At 48.1% G+C, this 11,982-nt stretch overlaps 1 protein-coding gene across 1 annotated transcript in view; it reads right to left on the reverse strand.

Annotated features, from left to right (window-relative positions):
• The window catches only part of LOC130586475 (F-box/LRR-repeat protein 20), a 38,745-nt gene extending 26,783 nt beyond the window's left edge, over positions 1 to 11,962 (reverse strand). Inside the window, exon 1 of the mRNA XM_057387280.1 lies at positions 11,842 to 11,962. Coding sequence (XP_057243263.1) covers positions 11,842 to 11,962 — 121 coding nt within the window. The remainder of the gene's footprint in view (positions 1 to 11,841) is intronic.
• Positions 11,963 to 11,982: the final 20 nt, after the last annotated feature.

The following is an 11,982-nucleotide window of genomic DNA, read 5'->3' on the forward strand; positions in this document are numbered from 1 at the left end:
CCATCACATCCCAAATATCCTGTACTGAGCATGGATCCATCACATCCCAAATATCCTGTACTGAACATGGATTGAACCCCATCACATCCCAAATATCCTGTACTGAGCATGGATSCATCACCATCCCATATAAAAGCACCCACCACAACTTAACAAGAAATTCAATGTGAAAACCCAAGGTTTTTCCCCTAAATAGCCCTTTAAACACTCCAATCACTGATGGAAAACTGGGAATTGAATAACACCATCATTCCCAGRGAAGACCAAACCCCAGGATTTTAGTGCCAAATGCTGAAATCCCAAATCCCAACTTGCTTTTGAATTATCCCAAGACACCAGAGCACGACACTGAAGTGGGAACTCTCAAACTTAATTCCTTCCCAAAATTTCTTCCCAAAATGTCACCCAGCAGAAGTGTTGAYCCTCACAGACCCTTTTATCCCTTCCCACCAGGATATCACAAACCCCAAACAGACAGGCAGCTCTCAGCCCAATTAACTGCTAATTAAACTGAGGTTTTGTCATTCCCAGCCAGCAACAGCTCCATGGGATGTTCCCTCGCATCTCCAGGTGACTGTGAAGCCACAGTTGGGGTGGGGACAGACATTCCCAAAAAAACATTCTGGGACAGGATCAGCTCATTAAATTGATTAGCTGATCGATTACGAAATCAAGGAAATCACTGAGGAGAAATGGAGAGGAATTACTCATGGGAAAATAAAACATGATTTCACAGGAGCACACAGGCAGATCCAAACCCTTTCCCACCCTCTCCAGGCAAAATAATTCTGAACAAAAAATAAGAAATTTAAGAAGCAATCAGAGAGATCTCAGGAGGAGATTTTCAAAAAGGAACCAGAGCAGGAGAGAACATGGGCAGGAAGGGTTAAAACATTCCAGAAGCAGCCAGGAGCCTCCTCTGCGTGATCCCAGGGAAATTCTGCCTATCCAACCCTCAGCAGGGAAATCTCACCTCCATCCCAGCACAAATCCCAGCCTGACACTGCTTTCTGCAGGAGTTTCCCTTTGACCAGCACCGATCTAAAGGAATGTTTGTTTTTTGTGTTACTAAAAATAAGCCTTGGACTTAAAACCTGACCGGGCCCAGGCAAGAAGGGCTCCATGGGAGAACCTCGGCTCTGGAATTTCCCCTCTCCTGGAAAGCTGGGATGAGCCAGGGTCCATCTCCAAWCCTATTTTCTCCAGCCTCCCTTCAAAGCCTGAGGCTCAGATGGCACAGTCTGGGTGAAAACAGGCTGGAATTGGGATTTTGCTAAGTCATGGCAGCACGTACAGCTAAATATACCACGGACATGGGGACTTTCTGGCAGGTCCATGCAAAAATAAAGCTCAGAAAAAATGTCAGAGGCTATTCTAGACTTGCAGGCTTTCAAAACATTTCTAGGGATAAAAAYTAAATGCCCCAAGCTYGCTTTTCCTAAYGTCTCTTWTATCATCTTTAATACAAGATGYGTTGTCCAGCAGAATAAATYATTCTGGACAGGAYRCAGAAAAASATATTTTTCTTGTATTTAAATGTTCAGTTCTGTATCAAACAGAATTTTCCAAAGAACAACTTTGCTGCCATGGAACAGGCACCAAAATCTACCCATGGAGTGATGGAAAATGGGCTCCCTCCTCCAGGGGTTTGGGTTGGAAAGGACSTCAAAGCCCACCCAGTGCCACCCCTGCCATGGGCAGGGACACCTCCCACTGTCCCAGGGTGYTCCAARCCCCGTCCAACCTGGCCTTGGGCACTTCCAGGGATGGAGCAGCCACAGCTTCTCTGGGAAATCCATTYCAGCCCCTCCCCACCTTCAYAGGAAGGGATTTTTCCCAATCCAGCCCTGCTTCATCAGTTTGAAGCAAATCCCTTTGTGCTGTCCCTGGAATTCCGGAGGGAACTTCAGCAGCCCCGGTGCCAAAGCCAACACAGGGTCAGCCCSATGCCCACGCTGAACCCGAACACTTCAGAGCAGAAAATTCAAAGCTCAGTGGAGAAAAAGGGATGAAGCTTATTCAGAGATTTAGGGAATTAGCAGCTGCAAGGTTAGAGGAGGTTGTGACAGCAAGACACAGAATTATCCACCCTGATGGTCACTCCAGGGAAAAAGAACGTGGAGCTGGTACCCCCAGAGAGCCTGAGGATGGCCCAGAAAGCACCAACACAACCACCAGGAAGATGCAGAGAGGGGAAGGGAGAAGGTGACACCCATTTTCTGCACAAAACCCAACCAAGAGACACCCACAGAGGTGGATGGGAAATAAAAGCCACAAACATTCCCAGAAACACAAGCAATAAAGCRCTGCAAAGCTCTGCCAAAAATSAGTGCAGAATTTAAAACCAYCATCTATGAAATATTAGTAAATATYCTGATTTTAAACCACTCCAACCTGTTTACTTCTGTGACTGAACCTGTGTGAAATGACAAACTCCTTACAAGCTGAGGATGAAACTGCAGCTGCTGTTAGACCCAGAATTTACTGYCCCTTCCAACCCATAATATTCCAGGGTTCTGTGAGCCTCCATCCWCGAGGAAATGCTGGCCAGACCCTCCACAACTGCACATAACCACAGGAAATTAAGCAATTTCAGCCAAGCCAGAAAACAGGCTGCAATTATTAATTATTAGAGAGTAAATAAAATTAGAGCACTCTGGAAACTGGTTTTAGGTTGGGAAAGATGGGGAATAACCGCTGCCAGCAGAAATTAAGGATTGCATCCATAATTTTCTGGATTTTACATCCTATCCAGTCTGTGTGAAGACACTTTGGAGATGAACCTTCTGAGCTCCAGAAGTTTTTTTCTGTTCTGAAAATTCTGTGCTAATTTTTGCAGAGTTCAAACCCTGAGATGCACTGGGAGGTTTCTCCAGCTGTAAGGCTGCTGGCTCCCAGCCCAAATTCCAGCRTTTTCTGGTAGAATTTGTATCAATTTTAGCTGTTATGGTCCACAYGGAGATGAATAAGCCCAGTACAGTCACTGACACAAGACAAGACTCACAGCAGACCTCACCCACAACTCCAATCCTATAAAAAAAACTGAGCACAAACCCCAAAACAACAAGAAAAATGTGGAATTCACTCCACATTTCCTTCAGAAAAGCTCAGTGAAGCTTTGAAACAACTTCTTACAAACACGGTCAATATGTACTGACACCTTGCCTCGAGTTCTGCTCATTTTGGGAAAAAATTCTGCCGCTGTGACAAAGCTCAGATAACAGACATGAGAGACGCTGGTTCCCTYGCCAGGACAAGATTTCAGGAAGCAGCAGCTGGAGCAGGCTGAGCTGCCTTCCTGGAGGCAAAGAAAATACAACACTGCAGAGATAAGTCACAGTGAAGTGACAGCAAAATCCAAAAGCTCCTYGGAGGACACGAACCAAGGAATGAAATTGTTTACATCCACAAGCAGCTCTGAGCGAGGGAATTTTCCCTCCAGCCTGTAGTTACACAGGGAATTTTATTTAAAAAAAAACATCCAGTTGAATCTGTATGAAGTCTCCAAGGATATGGCTGGCTGCTGGATGAAGCCAGGCTGGCACAAGATTCGGTGTGACCGTCAGGATGAGAATGTGGCTGGTGCCCTCGTGCCCCATGCGGTGCCACGGCCACGCTTGCCCCGCTGGCTCCCAACCAGGGCTCTGCTYGGGCAAAATCCTGACTAAGCAGGACAAACAGAAATAGACCCCRGCCAAAAAGGCTTATTATAGGCTTAATATTCCTAAAAATAGCTGGATAGCCAGTAGACTGGATGGGCACTGTCACTTCGTAGGCAGTTGCTCAGTTGGGAAGTTTAAATTCCTCCTGGGGTGGAGGAATTACCTGAGCCCAGCCTGCATTTGGGACAAATTTAATAAAGAGCTTTTTTTGAGTTTTTTTTTTTGACCCAGCAATGATCCAGACCTCAGTCAAACCCTACAGCAATGGAGGCTGGGATGAAGCTCTTCCTACTGCACATCCCTCGATGCAGGAACTGCCCTGGAGGGAAATCCTTCAGAGATGGATGGGCAAGGGGACACGGTTGTGCTGCTGCCTTCAGAAAGGAAAACGCCACAGGCACAGGTGAGATAAAAAAAAACCCACTAAAAACCCCCTGATTTCAGAATTCAGCAGCCATGTGTCTGTACCCCACTGACAGGGAACCCCCCAGAACCTTCTGTCGGGCACCAAACGGGCACATTCAACCACCTTTTGTTCCTGTGTCGCTCTCCTCCCCCTGGTTTCCAGACAATTCTCCCCAAACCAAGCACCCCAAACTACCCCTAAAACCTCGCTGAGCTCAGCTGAAATCCCAATTCCAGCCCCCAGTTACCCGCTGGCCAGCGGCTGCATCCGAGCGGCTCCTCCTGGGTGACCCTGGCAGGACCTGGAGCAGCCTGGGCACAGCTCGGGGAGGCAGCAGCTCACACTTAATCAGCTTGGATTGCCCACGAGTTGTATCTGGAGCTGAATGAAAAACACCCCCAGCCCAACGTCAGCGGCTCAGGGATGGGATCACATGGACAGGGTGAGGGCTGAGCRGCACCGAGGAGCTGCCAGGAACCCCACAAATTGTCACCCCAGCACCCAGGCACAGSTATCTGATGGGAAATGGTGCTGCTGCTTTGTCACACACACCCTGTGAGGCTTTAAATAGAGATTGTTGCCCATAAGAATGACACCCAAACCCAAAAAGGAAGGRTAGAAATAAGACCAAGACTTCCTGACTTTCCCAGGATGGCCTATGGCACAGTCCCTGGCCATAAAACGCCCACCACCACTATTTATTTTGGTCTTTTTAGAAGCTTGTTTTAGCAGAGCTGCGGTTTACTACAAATACACTTGGAATGGATTAAAAAAAAAAAAAAATCAAACCCAAAAAGTGAGACATGATTCAGTATTTTCAGCCTAAACCCAAGACTTATCCAGCTCTCTGAGGCTCACCACAATTCAAATAAGCTGCTTTGATAAATTATAGCTCTACCCCTCTACAACACCTGCAATTCTGTTATTATTACTGGTAATATYATTATTATTATTATTATTGGTAGTAAGATGTTTTTTTCACTGCTGGGTTTGCATTTGGCTATTATGTAAGAGGACGCTGGGATCATTGGCATAAATATTTGGAAATAAAATCAAATGATGGTGTCTTAAAAAGAAAAAAAAGAAATCGACCTGAGCTGAGGTGTGAAGGGAATGGGGTGAGTTTGAACCAAAAGAAAACTGCAGGATCAGGCAGGGATGCAGAACCCAGGGCCAGGGAAGGGGCTGGAATTGGGATTTCAGCTGAGCTCAGCGAGGTTTTAGGGGTAGTTTGGGGTGCTTGGTTTGGGRAGAATTGTCTGGAAACCAGGGCTGGGGGAAGAGAGCCAAACAAAACTGGCCCCTCCTCATGGCAGGTGCAGTTTCACCCGGATCAGGGAGGATAAAACCCTGCCAGGGCTGACTTTCCCAATGGTGTGACTCAAAGGAAGCTCCCAGGCAGGCACCCAGCGAAAACAGTAATTACTGCTGTGTCCCAGGCCCCAATTAATGATGGTGGCCGAAATTAATGGGATGCACCCGTGGGTGCTGGCTCCAAGTCCCTTTCCTGGCACACAGGTGGTGATGCTGGATGGGCCCAGCCCAGGCACCTGGCCCTGTCCCCAGGGACACCCAGGCTCCCCAAAATGTCCCTTGTAGGGGTTGCTCAGACCAACAGCTCCCAGTGAAATCACCCTGGGGATCCCTGGGCTGGTCACCCCTGGAATCTGCCTGGAAATCCCTCACTGGAGTCAGATATGGRATCATGGAATGGTTTGGGTTGGAAGGACCTCAAAGCCCACCCAGTGCCACCCCTGCCATGGGCAGGGACAGCTCCCACTGTCCCARGCTGCTCCAAGYCCCGTCCAACCTGGCCTTGGGCATTGCCAGRGATTGAAACCCATCCCAKCCCCTCCCCAMCYYCACAGGGAGYAATTTCTTCCCAATATCCAAATATTTCATCTTTTATATAAAACCCTCCCCTTTTCCTTATGATCTGCCTGTGGAAAAACTCCTGTGCCYGTGGTGGGGGTGGAACTSGATGAGCTTTAAGGTTCTTCCAACCCAAAACATCCTGGGATTCTGTAAAATCAGTTTGCCAGGGCCAACGTTCCCATTTGTCACCCAATCCACTCACAAAGCTCTGGGCAGAGGGGGGAGGAAGAAGAGAATCCTATTTGGGGCAAGAACAGCAATAAAAATTTGGGACAGCAGCTCTGTCCCTCAGGTGACAAAGGCTGAGGTCAAAAGGCATTTTCCTGGTGCACCCACCCCAGCCTCACTGGGAGCTGCGTCAAATCCCTTTTCCACAACCAATTTGATTTTTGCTTCCCAATCTCCCCAATTCCCTCTTTTCTTTACTCAAGAAGGAAGCTCAGCCACAGGAGCAGCACAGTRGGGGTGTGAAAAACAACTTGTGGTTTCCATCTCCTCCTAGCTCRTCATTTAAACAACCACTTTGAACCAAATTAATTAACAGTTTATTATTCCCCTGCCCAAGTGAAGTGCTGCTTTAAAAAGTGTTACGTGTGATGGGGCACGACACTGAAAACAAAAGTAAATGGGGGTGGGGGAGTGAACAGGAATATGGAAAATCCATCAGCTTGGAGACACCCCTCCCAAAATCTTTTTTTTTTTTACAGTTTTTCTCATTATCTATGAGCCCCATTGTTAAACACCACCCAAAATAAAACTGTTTCAGCTGCGCTACCTCAGGTGTTCCCTGGGTTGTGWCACCACTCTTCCCTTATAAAATCAGATTCCAGGGTAAGTGTTACATCAGTTTTTATGAGGCCAGTCAGAGTTTTCCCTGCTCCCTGCCCTGTTTGTGCCCCTCTGTTTACACAACCTCCATTCCTTGGAACRGCAAAACCCCAGCCAGGAGCACCAGAGGGAAGGGAACAGGAACAACCCCAAAAGGATCAGTCCCRAAGCCAAACCCCCTCAAAACACAGGAACAGCAGAGGCAGGAACACAGCAGATTCCAAAATGGGATTAGGGTCAGTGAGATTATTCAATTCAGCTTTCTGAACACAGACAGGATTAATTATTAGAAGGCAACTCAATTTTGGAGCATTAAAAGTTTCCCATTTTGCTTTCAGTTTAACTCATTTTGTTAATGTTACAGTCAAAGAAAATATGGGGAACTAYAGARGTTCAGAATTCCCTCATATGAGGATCCTGAACACACCAACTCTTCCTGTATAAATATAGGTTTTAGAAATGAATTTAGGCCTCAACACTCCTTGAGCATTTTGCTCCTTTTCCTACTCGTCTGTTTTTTACCACAAGAAGAAAATAACATTTCAGAAAAAAACCCACCCAAAACAAGCAAACAAAGCTCATTCCCATTCTTTTTTCCCCAATGAATTTGGTGCAGGATTAATTATTAGAAGGCAACTCAATTTTGGAGCATTAAAAGTTTCCCATTTTGCATCCAGTTCAGCTCATTTTGTGTCTCTACAGTCAAAGAAAATATGGGGAACTACAGAGGTTCAGAAGGGTCAGAATCCTCTTGTATAAGGATCCTGAACACATCAACTCTTCCTGTATAAATACAGGTTTTAGAAATTAATTTAGGCCTCATATGCTCCTTGAGCATTTTGCTTCTTTTCTAACTTATCTGGTTTTTACCACATGAAAATAACATTTCAGAAAAAAAAAACAACACCCAAAACAAGCCAAACAAAGCTCATYCCCCTCTTTTTTCCCCAATAAATTGGGTTCAGGAATAATTATTAGAAGGCAACTCAATTTTGGAGCATTAAGTTTCCCATTTTGCTTCCAGTTTAGCTGATTTCATGTCTCTACAGTCTAAACAAGACATGGGGAACTACAGAGGTTCAGAACTCCCTCATAAGAGGATCCTGAATCCAGAAGAGAAATGCCAYGGATCGATGCATTTCTCAGGCTGAAGGTGCTCCCAAAGCTCACCACACTCTCAGAGTTCCCTGGAGTTCCACAATTTCATTTTTAACGGGACAAACTGCCCCATGGATACACACAATTTCCAGCCAGGCTCAGCTCCTGCTCGCTGGAGGGTTTGGAGACTCCCAGAGGAAGCTGCAAAGGATGGAGCTTTTTGTGTGCTGTTGTTTTTGAGGATGTAGAGGAGACTGCACAGACGGCTCACAGTCAGGGATAAAAAAAAAAAAGAATTGGAATTATTTAATCCTGACAACGTGGCTCAGGGGGAACCCAGGACACCTCCTGGTGACATCACAGGGCACGGAAACACAGACAAAATGAAAACTCAGGCCTTGATAAATGAATCCYCCAAGAGCATCAGGAGTCACTTGGAAGCACCAGGAGATGCCTCTCCTGCTCTCTGCTGTTATTTGGCTGCTCTTCATCGGGCAGGAAGCAGAGAAATCCCAAATATAAGCACGGACTGGGACCTGTCAGGGCATGTTCCACATTAAAGTGACACCACAGAGAATTAGGAGTCAATCTGGGTAATGTTTTCCCTTTTTGTTTGCTTTGCTGCAGTAAGTGGTGATTTTCTCTGTGGTGGCCACACCTCCTGTAAAGGGACTAATCTGAATATGCTCGTGGGGTCGGGCATGGCATTCCCAGGAAAAAGAGAATTCCACTTTTCCTGGAATCAGAAACCCACATATGAGTCCAATTTAAAGAGCTTAGCCCACATTCCATACCATATTTTATTCCTAAAATAAAGAATTATTATCATTATTATTATTATTATTAAACCCCCTCACGACTGGATTTGTGAATTACCCAACAACAATGGCTCAGGAATCTGTTTACGTGGCTCAACAAAAGACAATAAACTAAGTGAAAACCCAGCCCAGCCTCCCCCTCCGCAACTCAGGCATTATTTAAAGTCTGAAACAGACACAATATATTAGTCACAGCCCCAGATCAGGCTATTTTTACCCCAAGATAAGAYTCCACACTCAAAGGCCCTACTTTCCCCTCCTCAGCCAGGTGAATGACCCTGGCAAAATCCACAGGTTATGAAGAAGAGGAGGAAGAGGAGAACAAATCACCCACCGCCTTCATGATCTTACAATATTCCACAGCTCTGAACAGCATTTCCCAGTTTCCATACATTTCTGCCAAAWTTTGCCCCTCTCCCATGAAATGTGAAGCCTCACAGTGCCCAGTTTTCCCCCTGTCCCACAAACCCTCACAAAACGGTCGCTTGCAAAGCACAACCATTACAAACTGGTTTCTAGGAAGCGCCGAGGAATTTCCACCCATCCTGCCCCTCTGAAAAATAAATCTATTTTTAAGTGAGAACACACATTTTGGAAGCTCTTCTGTCCAACATAACCTCACTGGAAAAACCAGGGATTTAAAGGAAAACAGCTCTAAAACTTTCCAGGTTATACAGGTGAGTGGGTCAGAGACAATCAATGCTGGGGTAATAAAGGATGGATTTATAATTGTGGGATGGTTTGGGATGGAAGGGACCTTAAAGTCCATCCAGTGTCACCCCTGCCATGGCAGGGACACMTTCCACCACCCCAGGGTGCTCCAAGCCCTGTCCAGCCTGGCCTGGGACACTTCCAGGGATCCAGGAGCAACCACAGCTTCTCTGGGCAAAACACAGTAACCAAACCAGCCAAGAAACAGGAAGATGTTTAAAAGCGTTTCTTGTAGCTCAAAATAAGCCTTTCTATAACACACCAACTCTTCCTGTATAAATATAGGTTTTAAAAATTTATTTAGGCCTCAAAYGCTCCTTGAGCATTTCGCTCCTTTTCCAACTCGTCTGTTTTTTACTATAAGAAGAAAATAACATTCCAGCAAAAAAAAACAAGCCACCCCACCCAAAACAAGCTGAACAAAGCTCTTCCCCACTCTTTTTTCCCCAATGAATTGGGTTCAACATGTCCTGGTGCAACCCTGATGAAAACCCTCCCAAAATTGGAAAGAASTCCAGTATTACAAGATTAAGCTAAGGAAGCAAAGGATGTCAATGCCCTGCGAGACGTTTTCCCCCAAAGTCTGTCACCAACCTGTTTTTACGCTTTGCTCTGTAACCAGCCGCTCTGCAGCAGTGAAAGAATTAAAAAAAAAAAGCTCTCAAAGGGTAAAAAAAAAAAGAAAAAAAATCTACGCAGCCAAGAACAGCCCAGAACAGTAAATACAAAAATACAATAACCCTGGATAATGCAGGGCTCACGTGCAGGCTCCTCTCYGGAGTTCCCAATGTTTTCATCCCTGGATGCCACAGAAACGGGAATGTTTGAACACTCAAAAACCTGAGCCCAACCCCAAACTCACACTGCTGCGCATTTCACCCGGATTTAAGGCAGGAAGAAAACAATCCCACGTGCAGTATTAGACCACCAGCATTTCCTGCACCTTTCTCAACTCCTGGGCTGAGGAATTCCCCACGGAGCTCCGTGGAACCAGAGCCTCTTTGATTTACCATTAACCAGCATTTCCCCTGGATCGCCATCCCATCCCTCTCCACCAAGGGGGAYCAGCCACATCTTTACCATTCCAGGYTYTTTTTTCTTCCCGGAGAAGGAGAACGGGCAGGGATTTCCATCYTCCCCAGCCTCTCGCAGCCATGGGAAGTGAATCCTGCTGCTGCCCTTCCTCCCTACCCCCCTCCTCCTCCTCCCCCGGGAAGACAGCTGGGACAACAATGCGGCTGGAATCGCCCTGGCTCCACACGCTGCTTTGTGCCATGTCCTTTGAATAGATCTCATTGTTTACCCTCCTCTCCTTCCGTCCTCTCCATCCCCCACCTCCCCGTAAGCAAATTTTTTCCCCCGGTTACTGCCCAAAAAGAAAAAAAAAAGAAAAAAAAATGCGGTGCTGAGGCCACCTTTCCCCGCATCCCGAACGTCCCCCCTCCGCCGCTCCCCAAAGGCTGTGGTGTTTTCCAGGCGCAATTCCCCACATCTCCTGCTCCATCATCAACTTGGCCGCAGCAACACGTTGGCAGCAGCTCTGCCCCCACCCCGGTTCCCCCAAAATCCCCCCGGGAGTTTGGAACAGACAGGGGAATCCTCAAAATGGGACGGAGGAGGAGTTTTACACCGGTACCCCCACACTGGGACCCCTCTCTGTACCCACAGATCCTCCCCAGCCTCATTTATAGAGGGACACCCCCTCAGCCCCCGACGAGTTTAAATCAGACTGGGGAACCCACTCCCCAAAACGGATCGGGGGGAAGAATTTTGGTACCAACATGCCCCCAAATCTGGGAGTCCAGGCATGAGCCCCCCCACCCCACACCCACAGACATCCCCGGCTGCGACCCTCCCCAGCCTCATACACAGAGCCCCCCACGGGAAGCCCCCCAAAATGAGGCGGGGAGAAATTTCATATCAGCCCCCCCAAAACCCGAGGGTCACAGTCCTGAGCCCCCTCCGCGCCCCCACAGTCACCCCCAACCCCCAGCGCCATTCATAGACCCCCCCCACAGGAGTTTACATCTGCCAAGGGAACATCTCCCCCCAAAAATGGGGGGGTGGAGAGCACAAATTTCACACAAACCACCCCCCAAACATGGGGGTCGCAGCCCTGAGCCCCCCCCCGGGCACCCACAGTCACCCCCAACCCCCAGCCCCATTCATACACCCCCCCACAGGAGTTTACATCTACCCAGGGAACATCTCCCCCCAAAAATGGGGGGGTGGAGGGCACAAATTTCACACCAAACCACCCCCCAAACCCGGGGGTCGCAGCCCTGAGCCTCCCCACAGCCACCCACAACCGCGACCCCCCTTCCAGCCCCATTCAAACAAACCCCCCCGCGCCCCCCCCCCTCTGCCCCAAGGCCGCGCTGTCCGGGGCGGGTGTGGGGAAAACCCTCAGGGCCATCATGAGGGGAGGGGGTCACACACAAACCGCGGCCCGGTCCCCCCCTCAGCGCTTCCTCAACCGGGCCAGGCCGGGCCTCCCCCCGCAGGGCCGGCCGGGGCCTCACCTCAAAGCGGCTCTTAGTGACCCCGTTCATCTCCCTGCGCATGGCGGGGCCGGCGCGGGGGG

The sequence above is a fragment of the Malurus melanocephalus genome, unplaced genomic scaffold (genome assembly GCF_030028575.1).
Source record: "Malurus melanocephalus ecotype Western Australia unplaced genomic scaffold, MMel_1.1 scaffold_1166, whole genome shotgun sequence".
Classification (NCBI taxonomy): Eukaryota; Metazoa; Chordata; class Aves; order Passeriformes; family Maluridae; genus Malurus; species Malurus melanocephalus.